General features: G+C 46.0%; 2 protein-coding genes across 3 annotated transcripts in view; one reads left to right on the forward strand and one right to left on the reverse strand.

Annotated features, from left to right (window-relative positions):
- SDHC (succinate dehydrogenase complex subunit C) overlaps positions 1 to 8,611 on the forward strand; it is a 32,521-nt gene extending 23,910 nt beyond the window's left edge. Inside the window, exons 5-6 of the mRNA XM_045983168.1 lie at positions 3,499 to 3,662; positions 7,774 to 8,611. Of these exons, the coding sequence (XP_045839124.1) occupies positions 3,499 to 3,662; positions 7,774 to 7,878 (269 nt within the window). The 3' untranslated portion in view covers positions 7,879 to 8,611. The remainder of the gene's footprint in view (positions 1 to 3,498; positions 3,663 to 7,773) is intronic.
- Positions 7,986 to 24,826, reverse strand: CFAP126 (cilia and flagella associated protein 126). Of its 2 annotated transcripts, XM_045983167.1 has the most exons (6): positions 24,757 to 24,826; positions 12,856 to 13,004; positions 11,804 to 11,866; positions 11,516 to 11,596; positions 10,856 to 11,032; positions 7,986 to 10,544 (listed from the first exon to the last, which is right to left on the reverse strand). In XM_045983167.1, exons 2-6 carry the CDS (start codon positions 12,880 to 12,882, stop codon positions 10,215 to 10,217), a joined length of 678 nt encoding a protein of 225 aa, XP_045839123.1. In that variant the 5' UTR covers positions 12,883 to 13,004; positions 24,757 to 24,826; the 3' UTR covers positions 7,986 to 10,214. The 2 variants fall into 2 exon arrangements, with proteins under 2 accessions (XP_045839123.1, XP_045839122.1); XM_045983166.1 differs by lacking the exon at positions 24,757 to 24,826 and having other exon boundaries at positions 12,856 to 14,015.
- Between the last annotated feature and the right edge of the window lie 1,068 nt (positions 24,827 to 25,894).

A 25,894-nucleotide genomic window follows, 5' to 3' on the forward strand; every position in this document is an offset into this window, starting at 1 on the left:
CAGTATTCGACCCAAGTAACCATCCCCTCCTTCTGAGGCCACGGCAGGTCACTGCTTCCGTATGTGATACAGACTACGAATCCTTCCCACTATAACACCTTTAAAAAAAATGTCCAGGTATACAGTATATTGATTTGACAACTGTATTCATTACTGAGTGCTCAGGATAAGTGAAGTCACCACATATCACCATACAGTGGCATTACAGTATGACCCACTGTGTTCCCTGTGCTGTACTTTTCATCTCTGTGATTTGCTTATTTCATAACTTAAAGTTCGTACGTCTTAATCCCGTATTTGTATTTCTGCTGTGGCCCCTCTCACCCCCGCTCTGGCAGCCGCGAGCTTGTTCTCCGTGTTAGAGAGCCCACTTCCTTGTTTAGTTTCTTAGAGTCCACATGCAAGGGAAATCATTTGGTATTTATCCTTTTCTTTCTTTTTTTTTTTTTAAGATTTTATTTATTTTTAAGAGACAATACCAGCAAAGGTGTTGTGGGGGGAGGGGCAGAGGGAGATGCAGACCTCGCACCGAGCAGGGAGCCTTCTGTGGGAGTCAGTCCCAGGACCCTGGAATCAACCTGAGCGGAAGGCAGATGCTTACCCAACTGAACCACCCAGGCACCCGGCACTCGTCTTTTTCTAGCTGACGCACTTCACCGGCATAATACGGGCTCGGCCCATCCGTGTTCTCGCAGATGGCGGGATCTCACTCTTTCTTATGCCTGAGTGATAGTCTGCTGTGTACATCTACCGCATCTTCCGTGTCCGTCCATCTGCTGGTGGACACTTGGGCTGCTTCCCTATCTTCCCTTGTAAATAATGTCGCCAGAAACATGGGGATTAGTGTTCCTGTTGTTTCTTTGTGTGTTTGTTTGTTTTTAGTAATCTCTACACCCAACATGGGGCTTGAACTCACGACCCTGAGATCAGGAGTCATGCTTCTCCAGTTGACTCAGGCAGGCGCCCCGAATTAGTATTTTTGTTTGCTTTGGGTAAATATCCGGTAGGGAGCTAACTGGATCCTATGGTATTTCTGTTTTTAATTTTTTGAGGAACCTCCATGCTGTTTCCCACAGTGTTTGCACCAATTTACATTCCCGTCACCGGTGTACAAGGGTCAGATTTTGTCTTCACATTCTTGCCAGCACTTGGTATTTCTTCTCTTTTTGATACTAGCCATCCTGACCGGTGTGAGATGATAATAGTGGTTTTGATTTGCATCTCCCTGATGATCGGTGATACTGCGCATCTTTTCACGTGTGTGCTGGCTGGCTGTCTGGCTTACTGGAACACTTTAGGTAGCCATTATTAATTGATATGAACTGTGTTTGGCCCAGGGCGAAATCTCTCATCCTTGACGGGCAGGGTCAAGTTGAAACTCTGTATTCTAGCATCTAAGGCTCTCTTCGATGCATCCTGCCACCCCACTTCTCTGCCTCCTCATCTCTTTTCTCAGAACTTAGCATAAGCGCACCTCTGAGAAAAAGCTTCTCAGGACCCTCTCCCCCTCCTGCCAGGTGGGTTTTGATTGTTGTGTGTGTTCCTGAGCGCCCCACGCACACAGAGGCCTTTGTCACGGTGCTCTTGCCCTCCTGCACCTTACCTTGGGCTGTAGGCGGATTTACTTGCGTCTCCCCTACCATAAGCTCCTTTTTTGTTTTAAAGATTTTATTTATTTATTTGAGAAAAAGAGAGCACGAGGTAGGGAAGGGTCAGAGGGAGAAGAGCCTGATGCGGGGTTCAATTCTGGGACTCCAGGATCATGACCTGAGCCAAAGGCAGACGCTTAACCCACTGAGCCATCCAGGCGTCCCTAATTCTATGAACGCTTTGAGAAACTGCCCGATTGTTTTCCAGAGTGGCTGTAGCATTTCACCTTCCTACCAGCAATGAGTGTGATCCCAGTTTCTCTACAGCCTTGCCAACACTTGTTATTATCTGTCTTTTTATATTTATATGTTATTAATATAAATCAGACATATTCAAGGGGCATCTGGGTGGCTCGGTTGGTTAAGCATCTGGCTTGATCTGGGCTCAGGTCGTGAAACCAGAGTGGTGAGATTGAGCCCAGCCCTGGGCTCCGCACTAGGCTTAAGATTCTCCTCTTTTCCCTCTGCCCCACCCCCTGCTGGCTAGCTCGCTTGCTCAGTCTCTCTCTGTCTAGGAAAAAAAATTAAACGCATTTGGTATTTGTATAAATGCATATGTCTTATATAAATGCACATAATTTTGTGTTTAGATACAACATCCTAGTAGGTGTGAAGTAGCTTCTCTTCATGGTTTCTTTGTTTGTTTGTTGGAAAGATCTTATTTATTATTTGAGAGAGAGGGAGAGTACAGAGGGACAGTGAGAGGGAGAAGCAGATTCCCCGCTGAGCAGGGAGCCCAATACAGGACTCGATCCCAGGACCCGGGATCATGACCTGAGCCAAAGGCGGACACTTAACCCACGGGGCCCCCCAGGTGCTCTTTCTTCGTGGTTTGGATTCGCATTTCCCTAATGGCTAGTGGTGTCGAGCATCTTTTCACGTACTTGTTGGCCATTTACTTACCTGTGTTTGGAGAGAGACCTATTTAGATCCTTTGTCCATTTCCAGTCGGGTTGTCTTTTCATTACTGAGTTGGAAGCGTCTTTAGTACATTCTGGATACGGGTCCCTTACAGACATCAGATCTGCAAATATTCTCTCTCTCCCTGTGTTGTCTTTTCACTATTTTTTTTTTAGCTTGAGCATAGTTGGCGCACAGTGTCCCGTCGGTTCTGGGTATACGACGTGCGGGCTGAGCTCCTCTGTGCTGTGCTCAGCGCAGTCTCCGCGGCCATCTGTCCCCATGCTCGCGCACTAACGCTGCCGTTGACATCGTTCCCTGTGCTGCGCCTTGTACTCATCTCTCTCACGTTCTTAGTGGCATTGTTTGCAGCACAAAAAGTTTTAATTTCGGTAAAGTCCAGTTTCTTCTTTTGTCATGAGGGTTTCGGCCCCATCCCTAAGAAGCCAGAGCCCAATCTCGGGTCGCGAAGATGGACGCCTGTGGTTCCTTCTCAGCATTTTAGTGATTCATCTCTTACGTTTAGGTCTCTGATCCATTTTGTGTTACATTTTGTGTGTGTGTTTGGTAGAGATTTAAAATTCTTTCTCAGTCTTTACCTTGGGCTGAATATGCTGATCTCACTTTTTCTAACGAGTTATAATGTAAGTTGCAGTCAGAACGTGACTTCTGCGGTGGCAGGTGAAGCCTTTGTAGAGAGGAATGCTGAAAGGAGGAATGCTACAAGGAGGAATGCTACACCAACATGTATGGCCGGTTCAAGAGATTAGAGTCAGGACCCAAGTACCTACCTCCCACTACAGACATGAACATGAACTTCCGTCTTCCCCATTTGACAATGGGTCAGAATCGTATGCCGCCCCAGGGCCTGACAGAGAACCCAGTTCTTTGTGTCACAGTCATGGTAGCTGCTGGACAGCTATAATGCCTTACTTGGTTCTCTCCTCAGGTGTCTCTCTCTTTGGCTTGTCCGCCCTGTTGATCCCTGGGAACTTTGAGTCTCATTTGGAGCTTGTGAAGTCCCTGTGTCTGGGGCCATCGCTGATCTACACGGCCAAGTTTGCGCTTGTCTTCCCTCTCATGTATCACACCTGGAATGGGATCCGACACTTGGTAAGTGAATGGTTGGTTCATACATCTTCTGGGTGAGGGGAGTGTAGGGGAGTGTCAGAGTCTCCTGCGTTGCCTGGGTTCAGTGGCACCCCTGAAGTTCGTTGTCCAGACTCTGCTAGGGGTTCCAGGGGAGAGCTAAACTGGACCCACACGCACGCGGTCGCAGCCCTGCCGGGGATCCCGCCGAGCTCTGGGTATCGGCCTGGCAGGCACTTGCAGGGTCTCAGTGTGAACGCTTCCATTTTTACAAGGTGCGTTGCTGAGAGAGACCCCTGAAGCCAGGCCATCCCTCTGACATAGAAGGCAGGCTTACTAGATAATTAATTGGTACCTACCATGTGTCAGGTTCCTTTCTAGACCCTGGGTTTTCAGTTCTGAGCTAGATGGTTGCTCCTTTCAGTCTGTCATTCCAACCAACCCGGGGGTGACAGGTCCAGCTGGACTCAAACTATTAAGTTAATTATTAATTCTAATGTTAACTTCTGTTACCTTGCCTTTGGATTGCGTGAACTGGATTTGGTTTTTGTTGAGCTGTTGGAGAGAATGGGGCCAACTCTAACAGTAACTAGGTACCTGGATCCCAGATTTTAATACTGGGGTTAGGGATCTTTTTTATGGCTGGAAAACTGTTCGTGCTGCCTCCTACATGACTCTTCTCCTCTCTCTCTCTCTCTCTCTCTCTTCTTTTTTAAAGATTTTATTTATTTATTTGACAGAGAGAGATCACAAGTAGGCAGAGAGGCAGGCAGAGAAAGAGAGAGAGAGGGAAGCAGGCTCCCTGCTGAGCAGAGAGCCCAATGTGGGACTCGATCCCAGGACCCTGAGATCATGACCTGAGCTGAAGGCAGTGGCTTAACCCACTGAGCCCCCCAGGCGCCCATCCTCTCTCTGTCTTTTAAAAAAAATTTTTGTTACTGTTTTTTAAATTTATTTATTTGAGAGAGAGAGCGCATGCACGTGTACTCAGTGCATGTATGAGCCAGGGAGGAGCAGAGGGAGAGGGACACGCAGACTGCTGAGCGCGGAACCCACCATGGGGCTCGATCCCAAGACCCTGAGATTCTGACCCAAGCCGAAACCAAGAGTTGGACACGTAACCCACTGAGCCACCCAGGAGCCCCTCCTTCTCTCTCTCTCTTTTTTTAAAGATTTTATTTATTCATTAGAGCATGTACACACACACACGAGAGAGAAAGAAAGTGGGAGCAGGGGCAGGGGGAGAGGGAGAGACAGACTCCCCACTGAGCAGGGAGCCCAATGCGGGACTCGATCTGAGGACCCTGGGATCATGACCTGAGCTAAAGGCAGAGACTTAACGAACTGAGGTGCCCAGGCGCCCCCTCCTTCTTTTTTATAAAGGAATTAAAGCTGAATCATGCCTGTCCCAGGTCAGAGATCAGTCCCTCTTCAGCATTTTAAGATTTCATGTTTTATGATCTCTCTACCCTTCGTCTTGCTTTGTTTCCCAGGAAGATGGTAAAATTCCATTCTTTCTTTTTCTTTTCTTTCTTTCTTTTTTTTTTTTTTTAAGATTTCTTATTTATTTATTTGACAGAGAGAGAAGACAAGTAGGTAGAGAAGCAGCAGAGAGTGGAGGGGAAGCAGGCTCCCTCCTGAGCAGAGAGCCCGATGTGGGACTCGATCCCAGGACCCTAAGATCATGCCCTGAGCTGAAGACAGAGGCTTAACCCACCGAGCCACCCAGGCGCCCCGATTTCATTCTTTCTTATCTTTCACTTCCTTCCAAACCTGAGCCATCTGTCAGATGGGTACTCTTGCCTTAATCTGACCTTTATAATTTCCACATCAGAATCTAGAGACCAGCCCTTTTTGAATTTCAGTCTGGTCCAGTAGTTTAATGGAATCGGAAAAGTGAGAGACTAAATGAGCTATTTAATTAAGTGTGTCTACCACCTGTGCCCTGGGGCAGTGTTCAGTCGTTTCACAGTGACTTCACTGCCCTGCCAGAGGGGATAAAGGAGAGCATTTCCATTAATGACTTCTTATTCCACAGAACAAATCTCCCTAATGAAAAGCAGCTGGTCAGCTTCCTCTGGTCACATCCGGGCTCTAGTGGGCTTGCCTTATATTTGCTTTTGTCTCAGTATGTGAGGAGGGAAAGGGAAGAGGTTTTGCAAAATCTCAGGGATCAGTCAAGGTTTTTCTGCCCCGGTTCCTCCCCTAGTGGTAATCCCTTCGTTGAGAGACGTGAGGAGCCTAAAGCCTTTTCTTAAGCCCTTAAATCTGCTTTTATTTTTTCTTGTGGCAAGTACTGGCTGTGAGTGTGGGACAGGATTTGATCTGTGCTCCCTGACGCACAGTCCTGCTTGCTGTCTGAGCTTCATGGTTGCCTTCCCAGAAGAACTCGTGGAACTGATAGGAGTGGGGAAGGGACAGGGTCTCTGGCATTCTAGAGAGTGTACCCCCTCCCCGGCACCGCCAGCCACTCCACGCCTGCAGAAGCGAGACAGCTCTGGGTGGCATCTGCTTACTCCTAATCTGATCTAGGTGGAGGCTTGATTCTCCACCCTCCACCCGCCGCCCCCGCCCCCCCCCCCCGCCCCCCCCGCCCCGGGGCTCTCTGACTTTCCTCTTAAGCACTCCTCATCCAGTTTCACATTCACAGTGTGGGTGTTTGTGTTACCCTGGGGCAGTCAAGTGGGGGAAGTGTAGCACCTAAAAATTCTACCTTTGCCCTAGGGGAGCTTTTAGGGACGCGGAGTATAATACATTAGTATCCCTGCATGACAGGAGAGGCTCAATCAGTGTTTTCAAAACCCTGGTTTTTGGGGTACCTGGGTGGCTCAGGGGTTTAAAGCCTCTGCCTTTGGCTCAGGTCATGATCTCAGGGTCCTGGGATGGAGCCCCGCATTGGGCTCTCTGCTCAGCAGGGAGCCTGCTTCCTCCTCTCTCTCTGCCTACTTGTGATCTCTGTCAAATAAATAAATAAAATCTTTGGAAAAAAAATAATAAAATAAAACCCTGGTTTTTGATGAAGTGGTAGAAAATCAATTTAGTGGGTTGTTACCAACAAAACCAGAAATTTAGGGGCTCCTGGCTGGCTCAGTCGGTGGAGAGCGCAACTTGACCTTGGGGTCAAGGGTTGAAGCCCCACACTGGGCATAGAGCTTACTTTAAACAAACAAACAAAAACCCACCAGGAATGTAATAGCATAGAGCATAGAGAATGCAGCTCGTCTAGTAATGGTAAATATTGCTTATTCCTGGGGCGCCTGGGTGGCTCAGTGGATTAAGCCGCTGCCTTCGGCTCAGGTCATGATCTCAGGGTCCTGGGATCGAGCCCCGCATTGGGCTCTCTGCTCTGCAGGGAGCCTGCTTCCTCCTCTCTCTCTGCCTGCCTCTCTGCCTACTTGTGATCTCTCTCTCTGTCAAATAAATAAATGAAATCTTTAAAAAAAAAATATATATATATATATATATATATATATATTGCTTATTCCTTCATGAACTTTTGCTGGGAATACACTGGCAAACAAAATTAAGAAATAGTGTTCTTGATCCTGGTGGGTTTTTATTCCTTCATGAACTTTTGCTGGGAATACACTGGCAAACAAAATTAAGAAATAGTGTTCTTGATCCTGGTGGGTTTTTTAGGAATTCTAGGTCTGTGACTGGATGTTACTTCTCAAAGGCCCGGGGGGGAGGTGGTGGTGGTTCTCTGGTCGACTGTATCTAAGAAACCGTGGCTCTTCCTATGTCCCTGTTCTGGAGCTCACGGTGTGTGTTAATCAGTTGGTTCGAAAGCCTCGCAGTAAAATGTCTACTAGATTTATTCCGCGTGGAACTTATCTCCCCCATGCAACACCTTTTAGCATTCTGAGGGGAGAAACACTTTGGGAAACCCTGATTGGGTTTTGTTGTCAGGAGGGAACGTTTAATCTCTTTAGTCTGGAAGCTTTTGTATATACGGGGCTGTGTTTTGTCCGCAGGCCTTTTCTGTCGCTGGGACAACTGGGTGGTAGGTTCCACCGAGGGAAGTTGCCTGTTCCTTGAGGTGGAGCCACTTTCTCGGAAAGGAGAGTACCCAGGGCCCTGATTGCTGAAATTCTTTCTCCTTCTTTCCCACCCCACCTCTTTTTTTTTTGTGCAGGTTTGGGACCTAGGGAAAGGCCTGAAGATTCCCCAGCTGTACCAGTCCGGAGTGGCTGTCTTGGTTCTCACCGTGTTGACCTCCGCGGGGCTGGCCGCCATGTGAAGAGCCGAAGTTCCCAGCATTGTCTTCCCCTAAATGATTCACTGACCTGCCTTCCTGTTTGCCACTCTCATCTCCAGCCCAGACAAAGTTCCCCTGATTGATTTAGACCCTCTGTGCTTGCACAGCCCTGGGGCCCAGTGGCGGTGGAGTCCCTCCTGGAAGCAGAGCAGCGGGGGAGGGTCCGGTTTCCTCCCTTGTTGCTGAGGACGCCCAACTCAAAACTTCCCTTTTCCTGCCCCCAGCTCGCAGCCCGCTCTGGGCCTGGAAGCCGTCATTCTCTCTCCATATTGGGCCTTGATTTGTGCTGACAGTCAGCTCCTTCTTCCCAAGACAGCGGAAACAATGCCAGCTCTGTGGTCTCTGCCATGGGGACTGGGAGTGGGGCTTTGGGTGCCACTGCCTGTGGGTTGCTGGCTTGAAGGACAGTTCTGTTCACTGGTCAGCGCCCGGGGTCTTCAGCACCCACACAGCGTGACTGAAAGAAGAGGGGTGGGGTGGGGGGGAGTCAGCCTGTCCCAGCTCACAGGAGGTAAAGCGGGTCGGTTGACTCTTAAAGCAGGTGCTTTGGGGAGAAGATAGCTTTTAATGCAAAGGGAAGGTCCAGAAAATTACAATGAACATATTAAGGGTTATTTTCCCCCCTACATTTCTGGAAAAACAAGCCTCTTTTCTAATCCAAAGTCATGTGACATCTGTTTCCGAAACTGAATTAAAATCCTCATTTTGTCTTTGACTCTCCTTGAAATCTAGAAAACCAAGAGAATGGCGCTTGGGGTGGAGCCAATTTCCTCCCTCTCCCTTTGGTCTCAGGCATTTGCATCCCCCAATCTGACCTTTCTGAGGAGGGAAACAGCTTGTCCTGCGGCTCACCACTGGAACCTTGTTTAGGGAATCGAAGGCAAGTAGCCAGAGACGGAAGGAGCGAGAGAGAGAGAGAGAGAGAGGAGGTTAAGGATGTGGAAGCTTTGCATTACCACGGGCTCCAGAATCCCACTGAGAACTGTTCGTAAACCTCAGGGGACAGTTCAGCAAATGGTCCAGTGAGGGAGCCAGAGGGCCAGAGGAGGTGGCAGCAAGGGGATGATGAGCTAAGTGCGGAGACTGGGAGAGAACAGAGAGCGGAGATAAGAGGGGGGGTCACTGAAGACCTGCCAAAATTTGTAATTTCACGGGAAAACTCGCTGCCTTTAAAATCCATGTGGGCCGGCCGTCTGGATCTCTGACTCGGCAGGAGTGTGGTTTGATAGTCTTTGGAAACTCAGGGTAGCAGACCTATCTTTCTGAGTTGTTGGCCAACCGGTTAAAGCTGTGGGTTGGAGAGGAGGAACGATGACCGTAATTGGGGGCAGTTGGACAGGAAAATGTCGCCGAAGCGAAGACAGCGGGGACCTCCCGCCTCAGCAGTCTTGCTCCCAGCTCCCAAATAGTCTTCTGCTTCCGTGATGATCACTTCCCCCTTCTTGCTGGATGAGTCCTGGGAAGCCTTCGTACAAGCCTTCCTCTGCTTAAACCCTACATCTTCTCTAGTTGACCTTGGGGTGGGACACAAGCGTTCGTGAGGGAACACTCTGGCCTTAGAGCTGGGGAGGGTTTGGCCAGGGCACTACACTGAGCAGCCTGCCCCGGAAGCCCGCAGGATAGGGGAGTGTGAGCAGATGTTGGAAGCTGGGAAGTGCCTAGGGAATATTGTACCTGGTTTTGGTGGCTCCTTACCATTTGGGTGCTTGGGGCTGGGGTCCAATGGTCCTCGTGTTTGTTATTCTGCCCTAAATTTCTACTTACCATCTCTCACTTTTTTCTTCTCTGACTTCTAGTCACTTCTGTAGATCTTTTTTCAAACTATGTATATCCTTTTGCTTGAGTTTTGCTTCTATAACTCTGTCTAGTTTGTCTTCCCGTGTGTTCTGTCATCAGATGTGAAGTCGTAGACAAGGAGAGTGTCTTCTACTCTGGCTTCCCTTCCCTTTGCCTCCCCTGTCTTCTCCAGACATGCATACGTGTGCTCTACTAAACAGTCTTATTTCGGTCTTAGAAGTTTTAGTTGTGTGTGCTTAGGATGAAAAATGGTGGGCTGGGGTAAGAGGCTGGTGCTTTGAGGTTTCTTTTGCTACGATTCGGACCCGCTTCCTCTTGGCCACTTTTGGAGGAGAGCTGACTTAGTCCTTGGAAAGATGTGTTCTGCCTCAAGCCACTGCCGTGTTCTTTACCCTGCTCTGTTTCCGCCAACCCGCCTCCTAGTCGTGGGGTACGAGAAGCAGCCATCACAGAAGGAAAAAACATCCAAGTCAGTAATAGATTGAACAGATGATGTTTATTTTCCAAGTTTGCCCACCCTATCATTTCCCTGTTCTGGGTCCCGCACAGGGGGTCTCGCTTACATCACTCAGACACGTTTTCTCAGTGTGGTCCCCGGGTGCCTCCGGAATTCCAGGTTTAGGACCTGCCGAGTGTTCTGGCACACGTGGACATCCTGGTGGGCTCTTGAGAGAGTTGGCCGGGCTCTGGGGACCTGGAGTGTGACCTGCAGAGGGGTGTGAGCTTTGGGGTCGGTCTGGGGAATTGAGATTTACATCTGGGGAGCCAGGAATTATGGTCGGACTTGGGGCTTGTTGTACAGTCTTCGTGATGGACTTCCCGAGTTTCCTCTGATTGTCTGGATCATGAGGCTGCCGGGCAGAATGGAATAGACAGTCATGTTTCTGGTCAGGCCTAGATCATTCCCAGTCCATCTTAGAATTCTCACCGTCTTTCTCCCCATACCATAGACAAAAGGTCAGATCAGATCATTTTGCACTGTGGGGGAAAATGTCCTTAGCACTTCTCGTTAAGAATCAGAAGAGTTAGGGACCAGGTAGGAGAAGACCGAGTTGGTTAGAGGTTCCCCCTGCTGGGTGGTGGTGGTATAACAAGAGGGATTTTTGAGACTGAAAAGAAATGCAGATAATAGGATTTGAGCTTAGGTGGGAGGAAGAGGTACCTTGCCCAAGATTTCAGGACGCAGCCCGTTGGAGGCCTTGAGCAAATCCGGATTTTTCTGTATCCAGCTGGTGAGGGAGGCAGCACCAGCAACCGACCGGGAGGTCAGGGTCACCCGAGCAGGGGGTATCTTCAGAGGCATTTGCCAGGTGCCCATGAAAGATCCCCAAGGGCTTGCCTAAAAGGAAGAAAATGAGGTTCTTCAACAGGCTTTTCCCAGGACTGCTGACCTGTTGGCAGGTCTGTTGTCTTCCTTCTCCCCCACCCCCCTTGGGATGCGCGGTAGTGAAACCAGACTGAAAGCACAGTCTCCCAGTCTCCCCACTCGTCCCTTACCCCCTTTCTCACTTAGGTTACCCAGGTTTTTTCACCATATTAGCTCTGTTGGCTTAACTTAAGTCTAGCAGAGTACTCACTGCACTAAGTATCACATGACAGTGTTTGTTCATCAGTTTAAGGCATTCTGGATGCTAAGCACAACTCTGTCGTGCTCGATAAACTGGCTGCAAGTTTGGGGACAGTCATGTTGCAGTGGGAATTAGCCTGAACTTTAATTTCCAGATAGCGGCCGTGCTAGACTGTAAACCTCCCATGTTGGCTACTCCGGTTCTGTGCCCCAGTTCTTTACCTTCCTCAGGAGGAACCGGGATCAGGATCTCACCTTGGAACGGGGCACTGAAGGCAACAGATGACCACGATCATTGGCGATAATCTGAGTGTAGCCTTCATGGGAGGAAATTCTCTGGGGTAGAAGCGAGGAGAGAAGTGCTTGTGAAAATGGAATGGAAAAGAGAGAGAAGGTATCCGAAGGGTTCGAGTTAAGGGCTGGGGGAGGGGAGAGGCTATGGGAATCTAGAGATGGCTGAAGGAATTAGGTGCCAGTGAATTCCAGAGGACGTGCTGGAAAGAATCAGAAACTGGCCCCGTGGGAGCTCTACACACGCAATACCTCCTTCGTTGGCTTGGCGGGAGACCAGTTCCGCAGATACTTGGGTGAGAAAGCTTTTTCATACTGTGGAAAGAAAGATGAGAATCTCTGTGAAGCTCAAAGGCCTCGTCCCTGGGAAATGACAAGGCCCAGTTCTTTCTTTAGAGTTGATGGCCAGAAACCTAAACTAGGCTTAACTCCTATAGAAGGTGTAATTTTTTGGTCTAAGCGTGTGCTTTTCAACATGGCGCCACTAGCCACGTGTGGCTATCAGACACTTGAAATGTGACTAGTCCCATTAGACTACGAAGGTGCTTTTTAATTTAAGAGAGTTAGTACAAAAAAAAGAATGTAAGCATTGTATTATAACTTTTTAAATATTGGCTAAACATTGAAGTAATATTTTAGACTTACCAGGTTAAATATATTATTAAAGTTAATTTTATTTCTTTTTAGTTTTTTTCAGATAGCTACTAGGAAATTTTAAATTACATTGGTGACTCACATTAGCTTTTTATTGGGCAGCCCTGATCTAGACCAAGGATGGGGAAATGTGGTCCATGAGCCCAGTCCAGCCTCCTGTCTGTCTTGGGTTAACCGGAGAAAGCAAAGAATTGTTTTTATAGATGGATATTTGCAATTGATTTGATTAAAGGGAACAGTAGCTTTGCATCCCAAAGAAGTGTTTTCTCATCCCAAAAGAATTCTATTTTTTTCATTTAGTATTACAAAAAATTAGTTGATTTTGTCAAGAATTTAATGGAAAAATATTTTCTCTTGCTATTTTTAAGTACTACATAACATCTCTGATTTTGCCACGTGGTCCTAAAACATTGAAAATATTTACCCTTTGGCCCTTTACAGAAAAAACCCTGCTGACCTCTTGTTTCGATCCTACAAACTTAACCCTGAGATGCCTTTTGCTTGTGCATGGAGCCTCTCTACCCTGAGGAGCTGAAGAGGTGAAAAATACCATCTCACCCCACTTTCAGCTACTCATTCAATAATCAGAATCCTCTGTGAGGGTCAGTCCACAGGCGAAATTAAATGTTAGAGATGGAAAAAGAACTTACCTGGTTGGCACTGTAGTTAGTGGCCATGATCCTGCCACTTTTTGCTGTTTACCCTTGTTGCCTGGCAACGGCGGAAGGCGGCCCTTCCAGGACTGCCGGCCCTTCTACTCGGTGTTCCCTTTCTGGGATGACACTGCCCCAAACGTTCCCTGGAAATTAAGGTTTGGTTTCATTTTAGAACTGCCAGAGGCAAAGTGTGGAAAGTGTGGTGTGGAAAGCACCAGATTTGGAGAGTTAAGTGGTGGTGCCAGGACACGAAGCTAAAATGGCATCATCGCATCCGTTTCCTGGGTTGTCAGAATTAATGAGATAGTGAAACTGCCGTATGAGTTGTAAGTCTATTTATAACACGAGATGTGCAGATGAAAGGAAAAAAGTAAGTTGTTCAAAGAAACCATTGACAACCAAGAGAGCATTCTAGGGGACAGTCGTCAGTCCCTCTCCCTCCCTTCCCCCCTCCCATCATCCCAACTAACACACCACGTGTAACAGGACCCCCGCACCTGGAGAGCTGGAAGTCAAACAGCCCTTGTTCTCTAGGCTCAGGCAGGGAACAGCTGGAGAACATCAGGTCTGGAAAGAGGACTTGTGTGTGTTCGCTGTGGTTCTCAATGCTCTAGAGTCATAACCTTCAGAACCAAGGACTTTGCTCTAGGACATCCATTGTGTCCTCAAAGCCATGAGAGTCAAACAACTAACATTTCTCTGGGAACTTCTATCTTCAGCTGGTATGCGTTTCCAATAGAGTTGGAAGATTATCGATGACTACACTCTTTTTTTTTAATCAACTAGTTTTTGTTTAATGGAAACAATTAAGTTTGTGGGGGAATTGTTCCATTTTTATAGCAGGGTGTTTAATGCAGAGCAAATCTCCACCTGCCTTCAACTCCCAGGCTCGTTCCTCAGAGGGAGTTGCGGCCGCTTTCACGATAGTAACTACTTTTACTGTTCTCTTGTGTCCGAGTTCTGTGCACTCCAGCGCCGATCGTGGCAGGATACCCGCGTTGTCCCGTGATCCCCTTTTTAAACTGTCTTGGGGACAGTTTGTTATTCCACTTTAGGACACAATGTCGTGTATTTATTTGGTCCCATCTGCGTGACCAGTTAGGTTGTTTTCCAGTCTTTGTTGTTATAGATATTCTTTTTAAGATTTATTTATTTGAGAGGGAGAAAGAGAGCACCTGCGCAGGGGGAGGGGCAGAGGAAGAGAGAGAGGGGAAGCAGACTCCTCACTGAGTGGGGAGCTCATCAGCGGGCTTGATCTCCCGAAACTACAATCATGACCTGAGCTGAAACCAGTTTGGACGTTTAATCAATGGAGCCATCCAGGTGCCTCTGTTATAGACATTCTTTCAATGAAAGGCTGCATATATATATATATCTTTATGAAATATAGATATAGATAGGTATATAATTTTATGAACATGTGATTGATAGGATACATTTCTAAAAGCGAATTGCAAAGGCAGATGGCTTGTGCGTTTAGAATGCGAGTTGCCGAAGACATTGTGCCAGTTTGTACAAGTCCTGACCATGGACGAGAGGACCCAGTCCTCTCTTTTCACCACGACTACTCATGCTTTTATTGTTTTTGTCAGTCTGATAAGAATGAATATAGTTGCTATATGCCGGCCACGGTTCTGATTGCTTTTTGTTACATTTTCTCATTTGGTTCTTATAACCACCCCAGCCGAGGAAGCTGGGGCACACACAGAAAGGAGAAGAGCCAGGATTTAACCCCAAGTATTCTGACTGTATAGCCCTCAATTTTTTTTGTTTGTTTTATTTATTTATTTGACACAGAGAGAGAGAGCACAAGCAGGGGGAGTGGGAGAGGGAGAAGCAGGATCCCCACTGAGCAGGGAGCCTGATGCGAGACTTGATCCCAGGATACTGGGACCATGACCCAAGCTGAAGGCAGACTCTCAAGCAACTGAGCCACCCAGGCACCCTCAAGCCCTCAATTTTAACCATTACACTATAATGTCTCTTATGTTGGAGGTAATACATGGTATAGCATTGTTTTAAATTTGCATTTCTTCAATTTTATGATTTTTTGCACATGTTTATGAGCCTTTTAATTTCTTTCATTTTTTTTCCTAAAAATAACCTTCTGTCTTTTGCCATTTGCTGTTGAGCTGTTGATCGTTTTTACTAATCTGTTTAAAGTTTTTATATATTCAGAAAGTAGTCCTTTTGTGAAATACATTGCAAACATTTTCTGCCAGTGTCTTTCATTTAATTTATTTGTGGCCGCCTTTTTTTCCCCCCACCATGGACATGTTTTTAATATTTATATAGTCAAATTTACTGCTTTTTTTTTAAAAGATTTTATTTATTTGACAGACTCAGCAAGATAGGGAATTCAAGCCAGAAGAGTAGTAGAGGGAGAAGCAAGCTTCTCTCTGGGCTGGGATCCTGAGGCAGGGCTCGATCCCAGGACCCTGGGATCACGACCCGAGCTGAAGGCAGACGCTTAACGACAGAGCCTCCCAGGCGCCCCCAATGCTCTTTCTTTCTGTGCTTCTGGATCTTATGCTTCAAATAGCTTTTTGTGAATTCCAATGTTTAAAAAGATAATTTACCCACAGTTGTTTTTGTTTTTAAATTTTTGTTCCTCCTAGAATTTATTTTGGTGACTACACTAAGATCAGTCTCTGGGGGTGCCTGGGTGGCTCAGTGTTAAGCCTCTGCCTTTGGTTCAGGTCATGATCTCAGGGTCCTGGGATCGAGCCCCACATCGGGCTCTCTGCTCAGCGGGGAGCCTGCTTCCTCCTCTCTCTCTGCCTGCCTCTCTGCCTACTTGTGACCTCTGTCTGTCAAATGAATAAATAAAATCTTTAAAAAAAAAAAAAAAAGATCAGGCTCCGGATGCCTGATGGGTTGTCTCGGCATCATACATGGAATAAACTGTCTTCTCCCCTCTGATTTGAAATGCCACCTTTAATGTATTCCTTAATTTACTCAGGTCTGTTTCTGGATCCTCTAACCTATTGTTCTTGGGGGAGAGGTGCCCATTTGAGGTTATTTGTCTTGCTAAAATTCAATCCTGGCTTGGTCCTGTGTGAATTCTCTAGTTAGAATTTCACAGTAGGAAATTGTAAATAATAACAGGCAATTTCAAGCTTCTAATAAAATTGTGCGGAAGTTTAGTCTTTCTTCAGATTGACTGGTTGCCTTCAGGCACAGGTGATGGTCTTTCGTTGGACCAGATTTAACTCTTTCAAAGTTGGAAGGCCTCGTAAAGGTCCCATTCACAAAATATGCCTCAAGGTACTCTCATCGTTGGCCTCAGTTCTCTGATGCCAGAAATTAGACCTCGGGAAATCTTTTATTTGGATTGTGACCATCTGCGTTGAGTTACAAGTGTAGTTTGTTATCTATAGGTAACAGATCAATTGTACTAATGGAGGGCAACCGCCCATGTGAACTCTGGAGTCAGACTGCTGGCTTAAATTCTAGCTCTTCCGGAAGTGTGTGACCTTGGACAAGTGACTTAGCTTTCTCATCTCAGTTCCTTTAGGGCATCAAATAGGTATAGGCTTAGTTTTGAGCAGTAAACGTTTGTGACATTGCCCAGGAGGGCACCGAGGCATAGTGAGTGCTCAGTACTTTTGGCCTCCCTGCTGGCTCACGACCGCCCAGTAAAAAGAGGTAGCTATGCAGGTTACCTTAAACAGAAAAGGGGGAAATTTATTTATAAAGTTATAGGAGATTTATAGCAGATCCCAAAAGTAACAAGTATGGTTGGGCCTCACAGGATACGAGAATGTGAAAGGTAGAACATGTTCAGGAAGAGAGATTTTTTTTCTATCTGTTTTTTACCGGAGTGCTTTATTCTTACTTCTGCGCCAGCCAGCCAGCATCTTCAGGCCCGTTGGGCTTGTATCTTTCCTGCAATCGGAGTCTTACTAATGTAATAGGAGAGAAAGAGAGGGTGGAAAAGAATGCTCATCAGTTTCAGCAGAGAGAGACCAGAGATGATAAAGATTTCCTGCCTTTGCTTTGAACAAGTGGGTCTTTTTTTAAGAAAATAAGTAATAACTTTCCCACAACCAGCTAGCAGTTTTTGTGTAGTTTTTCAGAGGTTGTGTGCCTATACAAGAAGTAGAAATGATAAATAGAAACATGTATTTATTAATCACTGTTACATTTTACACAAATTGTAGGATACCATACTACTTACATTAAGATTAAGAGAGATTTCGGGGGCCCCTGGGTGGTTCAGTCAGTGGCGTGTGTGACTCTAGATCTCGGGGTTGTGAACTCAAGCCCCAGGTTGGGTGTAGAGATTTCTTAAAAATGAAATGTTAACAAAAGAAAAATATATTTGGAGTACCATTACACGGTAGCGCACGAAGAGCTCTGTTATAGCTGCACAGGAGCGCGGGGTGATGTGTTAGACTTTATCTAACAGGGTCCTCTTGTTGAACATGCAGTTTGTTGCTGTTACAACAGTGCAGAGATGAGTAACTTTGTACAGGTGTTATTTTGCATCTTTGTGAGCATATGTGAGGGATAAATTTACAGAAATGAAATGATACAGTCAAAGGGTATTGCATTTTCCTTAAGATTTTATTTTTAAGTCATCTCTGTACCCAGCATGGGGCTCGGACTAATACCATGAGATCGAGAGTCCCACACTCCACAGGCTGAGCCAGCCTGGTGCCCTGCTGATCTTGATAGATAGTGCCCGGTTGCCTTCCAAAGAGGTTACACCCCCTCCAGGCATGTGTCAGATTTTCTGGCAAATTTTGGAGTCCTGATAGAATTGATTAGATCTCTAAGTTGCTTTCATCCCATACTCCTTCCTAGATATTAAAGCTAGAGTAACTTCTCCCTCAAAAATTTGCATTGTTAGGAGTGCCTGGGTGACTCAGTGGGTTAAGCCTCTGCCTTTGGCTCAGGTCATGATCTCAGGGTCCTGGGATCAAGGCTGCATCAGGCTCTCTGCTCAGCGGGGAGCCTGCTTCCCCCTCCCCCGCCCCCACCTCGCCGCTGTCCTCTCTCTGCCTCCCTCTCTGCCTACTTGTGATCTCTCCCTCTCTGTCAAATAAATAGATAAAGATCTTAAAAAAACAAATGCATTGTTAGATAAAATACCTTATTGGGCGCTTTCTAACTTATAACAGCCAAAAGTCAGCAACATGTACTTTTTTTTTTTAGATTTTTTATTTATTATTTATTTGACAGAGAGAAATCACAAGAGAGGCAGGCAGAGAGAGAGGAAGGGAAGCATGCTCTCCACTGAGCAGAGAGCCCGACGCGGGACTCGATCCCAGGACCCTGAGATCATGACCTGAGCTGAAGGCAGCGGCTTAACCCACTGAGCCACCCAGGCGCCCGCAACATGTACTTTTGATGTATTTTTCTTCCCATGGTAATTTTATTTTATTTGTATTTGTTCCCCATGGTAATTTTTAGAACCAGAAATCATTAGTAACCCCTCATTAGGAAAACTTTGGGCATCTCATCTATTACAATTTGACCCTTGAACCATTGTCTCTAGTCACACCATCAGCTCCCCAAGGTTTCTTCCAGATAGTTCTAAGATACCCTGCCTGCTACTTCACTGGGGCAGGCGGCAGGGAGTCTTAGACTAGAACCTGGCTTGTGCCTAGTTTCCTGGGCTCACAGGATCTTATCCAACCAAGCTCCTGGCTCAGCTTCGCACTAGCCATGCCCCATGGCTTCTGTATATTCCCTCAGAGCTCGACACACGGTGCAGCTCTGTGCACAGTAAGCAGGACAGAGATGGCGGCTGCAGAGACAGAAGCTACTTCAAAACTTCTCTATAGATTACGGATTTCTGATTCTGTTTTCTTCCCCTCTGTTGGAAACTATTGTATCTCCCCACACACTCCCTAAAAGAAGAATATTGTTGATCAGAACCCTTCCTGAGGAATCCAGAGAACACGCTGTGTACAACCCAAATGACTGGAGAGACATCAGTATCTCTCTCTAGTCGTGGGAATTAAATTTGTGCTTCCTTGGCTGTAATGGAAACTGTAGCACACGACAGCTGTGTGCTTGGAGGCCAAGGAGGGTGGCCAGAAAGTCTGAAAACAGTTACTGTTACTTTATCATGTATCAAAACACGATCTCAAGAAGGCGTGAGTATGTATGCTTTTTTGTTCCCACGTTTCTCGGCAGCCCTGAAATCTAGCGCAGCTATCAGTGAGGAGAGTTGAGGCAGAGTTCGTGAGCAGCAGTCACTGTCGGGCACAGAGATGTTAACTAGGACTAGAAGGAGTTTGCCTCCGGTTAGGTGCTGGAGGAGAGCAAGAAGAGGGCCGTTAAGAGAGCCCCAGACTGGGGCGCCTGGCGGGCTCGGTGAGGGAGACATTTAACTCCTGTCCTAGGGGTCGTGAGTTCAAGCTTCAAGTTGAGTGTAGAGCCCACTCAAAAAAAAAAAAGTTATAGAAAGTGCTCAGCAAGACCTTAAAAAGAGAGAGTGAGATTCCTAGATCGGTTTGATGTTTCTCCAAATTAAGGGCACACCGCTGTCACAGTCGTCACCGCTGACACCAGATTGGGGGGGGGGGGCGTCCACAGCAAGCAGTTCTGCGAGTCTGCCTGGGCAGCCTGCAATTTCAGCCCATCCCAACACAGTCCACCCAGAGAGTGTATCAGGTCCCTGAGGTCAAGGGCTCAGTCCCACAAGACCGTCCCCCTCCAGCCACCCCCAGTTCAGGTGCCCGCTGCCAACTCCCGACTATCGCCTGGGCTTCTGCCTAATGGCTATAAGGGAGGGGTTCTCAGGATCCCCTCCTTGAGTTTAATTAATTTGCCAGAGTGGCTCACAGAACTCAGGAAAACTATTCGCATCCTGTTTCCCAGCTCATTATTATAAGAGGATATGATTAAGGATACCGCGGGAAGAGAGGCTTCGGGCAGGGGTGTGGGCAGGGATGTGGCGCTTCCACGTCCTCCCCAGCCACACCCCTCACCCCTGACCGCCACGTACTCCCCCACCTGCAAGCCCCCCAAACCCTGCACTATTGGGATTCTTAGGGAGCCCTCGTCACCAAAGCGTGATCAGTCACTGACTCCATTTCCAGCCCCTCCTCCCTCTCCGGAGAATGGGAGGGGAGCCAAAAATTCCAGGCTTCTAATCAGATTTCCAGCCCCCATGCAGGAGCAACCCCAGAGTTGCCTCAGAACAAAAGACACTCCTGATACCCAGGAGATTCCAAGGGATTTAGGAGCTCCGTGTAAGGACTAGGATCAGAGACCAAACATCAGAAGCTCCGTGTAAGGACTAGGGTCAGAGACCAAACATCAGAGCGAAAGATCCTCCTAGTGCTCTAATCACTTAAGAAACTACGAGGGTTTTAGGAGCTCTGCCAGGAACAGGGCTGGAAGGGGCAAAGACCAATATAGATATTTTCTATCTTCTCACGTGGTCACACAGACAATAGCCAAAAAGAGAGAACTTACGTACTGTATAAAAGTTTTAGGATAAAGTTAACCATTAGAACAAAGATACAAACTCCTCCCAAATACCAGAAGCTATGTTAAAAACACGGACATGAGGGGAGAGGAGGAAGCAAATGAAATAGGTCATATGGTGAAAGACTTAAATATATAAAAATATAACGTAGGGGTGCCTGGGTGGCTCAGTTAGTTAAGCATCTCACTTTGGCTCAGGTCACAATCTCTCGAGGTCCTGGGATCAGCCCCATGTCAGGCTCCTGCTCAGTATGGAGTCCGCTTCTCCCTCTCCCTCTGCCCCTACCCCGGGTCATGCTCGCTCTCCCTCTCTCTCTTTCTCCCAGATAAATGAAATCTTTAAATATATATATATATATATATATAAATATATATATATAAAACAGGCAGATCAGAGGTCAAACATATTGATCACATCAATAAATATATATATATTTATATATATAATATAAATATATATATATTTATATATATATAAAACAGGCAGATCAGAGGTCAAACATATTGATCACATCAATAAATTTATTAAGGAGTCTACCATGTGCCTGTTAAAGAAAATGATCTGACAAAGCAAAGCCCAGCAGCGTGCCGTGCAAATGAAACACCTGAAATGAGGAGACTCGGGAAGGTTAATGATAAATGATTGAAACGAAAATGGACCAGAGGTTTTTGTTGTTGTTTTGTTTTTTTTAACTGAAGCAGGGACTATAATTGTCGTTATCCAAGAAAGGAGAATTTGGACGTTTTACGAGGTAAACTTCTACTGCAATTTGAAAAAAGAAGAAAGAATTACGTTTAATACAGGAAGAAATAGAAGCACACCAGTAACTGGAGACTGCAATCCATCTCTCAGATCTAGAAAGATGAAGTGAACACGAAAATAACAAGGACATAGAAACCCAGGTAGCATACTAAACAAGATAGATTTAATGTGTTTTAAACTCTGAAACTTGATAATAGAGAATATGCTTTTTTCCCCCAAATGCATTTTTCTTAAAGATTTTATTTTTTTGACAGATGGAGATCACAAGTAGGCAGAGAGGCAGGCAGAGAGAGACGGGGAAGCAGGCTCCCCGCTGAGCAGAGAGGACCCTGGGATCATGACCTGAGCCGAAGGCAGAGGCTTTAACCCACTGAGCCACCCAGGTGCTCCCAAATGCATTTTTAAAAAGATTTTATTTATTATTTATTTGAGAGACAGACAGAGATAGTGAGAGAGCACAAGCAGGGAGGAGGGAGAGAAACAGCCTGACATGGGACTCGATCCGAGGACCCTGGGATCATGACACAAGCCAAAGACAGACTCTTAACTGACTGAGCCACCCAGAGACCCCCAAATTCATTTTAAAGCATTCACAACACATTCGCATCTTCGGCCTCAAAGAATATTTCAGTAAATTCCAAGGGAAAAAAATAATAAAACAAATAGTATTCTAGGGCCACAGTGTAATATAAGTAGGTATTAAAATACAACAACAAACCAAAAAGACTCTTCTAACAGGAAATGTAAAAAACATGCTGCGAAACCACTCTTGAATCAAAGGGGAAACGCAACACAAGAGGTAGAATTTTTCTGAAAATAGTCATGATGGGGCGCCTGCGTGGCTCAGTGGGTTAAGCGCCTGCCTGGGGCTCCGGCCATGATCCCAGGGTTTTGGGATCAAGTCCGCAGTGGGCTCCTTGCTCAGCAGGGAGTCTGCTTCCTCCTCCTTCTCTGCCTGCTTCTCTGCCTCCTTGTGCTCTTTCTGTCTAATAAATAAATAAAATCTTAAAAAAAAACAAAACTCATTCATTAAAAAAAGAAAAATAGTCATAATGAAAACCAGAATCTATGCAAAATAGTTAAAATAGCTATCAGAAATATTTATGATCTCAAATACCTATATGATAAAGTAAAAATGAATGAATAAACATTACAACATTGACAGCAGAAGGAAGGGATAAGTAAAAAGAAAGGCAGAGATTAACGGGTCTGAAAACAACCGCAAGAAAAAGTTACGCTAAGTCCCAGCCAGTCTGTTTGAAAAAATAAAGTTACTTTCTTAGCTAAACTACTCAAGAAAAGAGGGGGAGGATGCCTGGGTGTCTCGGTCTTTGGGCGGCTCCGGTCATGATCCTGGGGTCCTGGGATCGAGCCCCACTCGAAGCTCCCTGCTCTGCGGGAACCTGCTTCTCCCTGTCCCATCCGTCCTGCGTGTATTCCCTCTCTTCCTGTCTCTCTCCCTCTGTCAAATAAATAAAGAAAATCTTTTAAAAAAAATGGTGGGGGGGACAGCGCAAATACATGAAATTAGAAATGAAGAGACATAGGAGAGGAAATTTTAAAAATATTCTGTATAAGTATATTTAAAAATCTACATTATGTGGATAATTTTGTAGAAAAATTTAACACAATTGACCCCTGTGGAGACAGAAAGTCTAAATAGACCATTTAACATAAACAAAAAATTAAACTAGAGTTCCTACAAAACAAAACAGGCTCAGACAGTTTCGTTAGGGGATCTTATCAAACTTTACAAAATAAAACCTTCTTAAATCAATCTGGAGCGTGGGGAAAGAAGGAAAGCCCCAAATTCATGTCATGAAGGGAGTTACGAATTCCCAAACCTGAATTTTAGAACCATGACAAAGATTATAATAAAAAAGAACAAGGTAGGTCACTTCAGTTTTGAATATTGATGAAAAAATCTTTTTTTAAAAAAGATTTTATTTATTTCTTTGACACAGAGAGAGCATAAGCAGGGGTAGGCAGAGGGGGAGGGAGAAGCAGGCTCCTCGCTGAGCAGGAAGCCAGATGCAGGACTTCATCCCAGGACCCTGGGATCATGACCTGAGCCGAAGGCAGCCGCCTAACTGTCTGAGACACCCAGGCGCCTGCAAAAATCTTTTTAAGAAAGTTTTATTTATTTAAGTAATCTCTATACCTAACATGGGACTTGAACTCACGATCTCAAGATCGAGAGTCACATACTCTTTGGACCGAGCCCGCCAGGCTCCCCCATGCAAAGATCTTACACAAAACATTAGCAAGCAGAATCCAACAGCACATTAAAAAAATCTTCATCATGACCAAGTGGCCGATAACTCTGTGAATGCAAGAATGGACAGTCAGATTAGGAAATCCGTTAGTATCTATCATATTAATTGAGCCAAAGTGAAACAAAATGTATGATTATCTCCATGGATGCAAACTGACAGATTTTAATACATAATAACCACCAAAGGCAAAGTGAAAAGACAACTGGGAAATATATTAATGGGAAATATATTAAAAATTACAGACAAGGGCGCCTGGGTGGCTCAGTGGGTTAAAGCCTCTACCTTCCGCTCAGGTCATGATCCCAGGGTCCTGGGATGGAGCCCCGCATCATTTCTCAGCAGGGAGCCTGTTTCCTCCTCCCTCTCTGCCTACTTGTGATCTTTGTCTGTCAAATAAATAAAATCCTTAAAAAAAAATTGCAGGGGCGCCTGGGTGGCTCAGTGGGTTAAAACCTCAGCCTTCGGCTCAGGTCCTGATCCCAGGGTCCTGGGAGGGAGCCCCGCATCGCATCAGGCTCTCTGCTCGGCGGGGAGCCTGCTTCCTCCTCTCTCTCCTCCGGCCTCTCTGTCTACTTGTGATCTCTGTCTGTCAAATAAATAGTCTTTAAAAGGAAAAAAAAATTTAAAAAAAATTACAGACAAGATTACTGGTAAAAACTAAAAATACAGAAGAAAAAAACCCTAATAACCTTATAGAAAACTGGGCTAGAGATATCATCAGGCATATCTCAGGGAAAGAAAGAAATTGCTATTAACCATATGAAAATGTACCACATTGCTCATAGCTTTTCCAAAATGCACATTAAGACGACAGGGAGATATGCAGCTCAGCCTTGCGACTGGCGTGCGTCTGAAATGCCGATCGTACACTCTTTCGGCGGGGCTGGGAGGAAACAGACACTCCCCACACCCTGAGCCCGGCCATGCAGACAGGGACAGCCTCCACCACGGATCTGGCTGTAGCTAGCTGGCACAACCAGCAATACCTTTTAATTAAGCAATCCTGATGTAAGAAGCGGTTGGGGTTCGAAGCTGATGGCCAAGAAAGAACTCTTGAGGCGACTTTGGCCCAAAACAGTGGTTTTATTAAAGCACGTTAGATAGGACCTGTGGGCAGAAAGAACCACACTGGGTCCGGAGAGTGGCCCATTCTATATTTTCAAGTTGGGAGGGGGTTAAGGAGAGCCCAAGTCTCTAAGAATTTTGGCCGCAAGGTTTCCAGGACCTTGAGGGAGTGAGCTATTGTTGGGAAGAGGCCATTTATGACTGTCTAATGAAACACTGGTCATGAGACCCTTCAGATGTGTATCGAGGGGCCACATGCTTGGAGGAGGGTTGCCAATATGTATCTTGGGGCGTAGGGAAAAAGGAGGTTTCCAAAGGAATTTTTATATGTTAAAGAAGACTTACAGAATCCTAGGGAGTCTGGATGATACTAAGCTATGATTGCCTTTGCCCTTAGCAAAGTATGAACATCCAGGCGGCTGTGTTCTTAAACGATGTCACTCTGTCTGTTTCAAGGGCTTGGCGATGGGCTGCAAGTAGAAAGAAAATTTTTCTTTTGCCTTTGCTCCCACATCAGTCCCACTTCTGGAAATCTATCCCAGAGATACTCCAGCAAAAATAGGAAGAGAAGTATGTACGACCAAACACGGTGTTATTTTATCAGCGGGCACGTCAGTAAGACTATGGTACTTCCACACAATGGAATATTGCATTTGCACGGGCGCCTGGCCGGCTCAGTGCACAGAGCATGCGGCTCTTGATCTTGGGGTCTGGAGTTCAAGCCCCACCTTGGACTTAGAGCTGATTAAGGTGGCTCAGTGGGTTAAGCCGCTGCCTTCGGCTCAGGTCACGATCTCAGGGTCCTGGGATCGAGTCCCGCATCGGGCTCTCTGCTCAGCAGGGAGCCTGCTTCCCCCCTCCCCGCCCCCCCCCCCCCCCGCCTGCCTCTCTATCTACTTGTGATCTCTCTCTGTCAAATAAATAAATAAAATCTTAAAAAAAAAAAGGCAATGAGTTAAAATGCTACTATGGAATGAATGATCGCCGGGAAGTACCTCACGTGAATAGAGCCAGGGGTAGGACAAGTGCCTGCGAATAGTAGGTTCCTGTTTGTCAGGCTTCCTGCTCAGCGAGTGTCCCTCCCCCTCCTCCCCCTGCTTGCCCTGTTTCTGTCCCTCTCTCAAATAAATACATAAAATCTAAAAAAAAAAAAACCCAAAAGATGGAAAAATAAACGGTATAATTAGGAAGAGGGAAGAATAAGGTGGAAAGGACAGGGTTAGAGAGAAACTTGGAATATACCTTGTTTTGGAGAATTGATTTTAGAACTATTTTAGAACTAAATACTTTAAATCATTATAAATTTAAAAATGAAAGCAATTCCTAAAATTAAAAAAAGGCCAGATGAATTCTGTTATTTTCAAAACAAAGTTTTTTTTTATTTTTTTTTTTAAGAGCTGGCCGCAACACAAAACTAGGTGAGTTCACACCGCGGCTTCCCCTCCACCTGATGGCCCACCTTTTCTGAGACGAAGTCTCCCTC

Source organism: Meles meles, chromosome 17 (assembly GCF_922984935.1).
Source record: "Meles meles chromosome 17, mMelMel3.1 paternal haplotype, whole genome shotgun sequence".
Lineage (NCBI taxonomy): Eukaryota > Metazoa > Chordata > Mammalia > Carnivora > Mustelidae > Meles > Meles meles.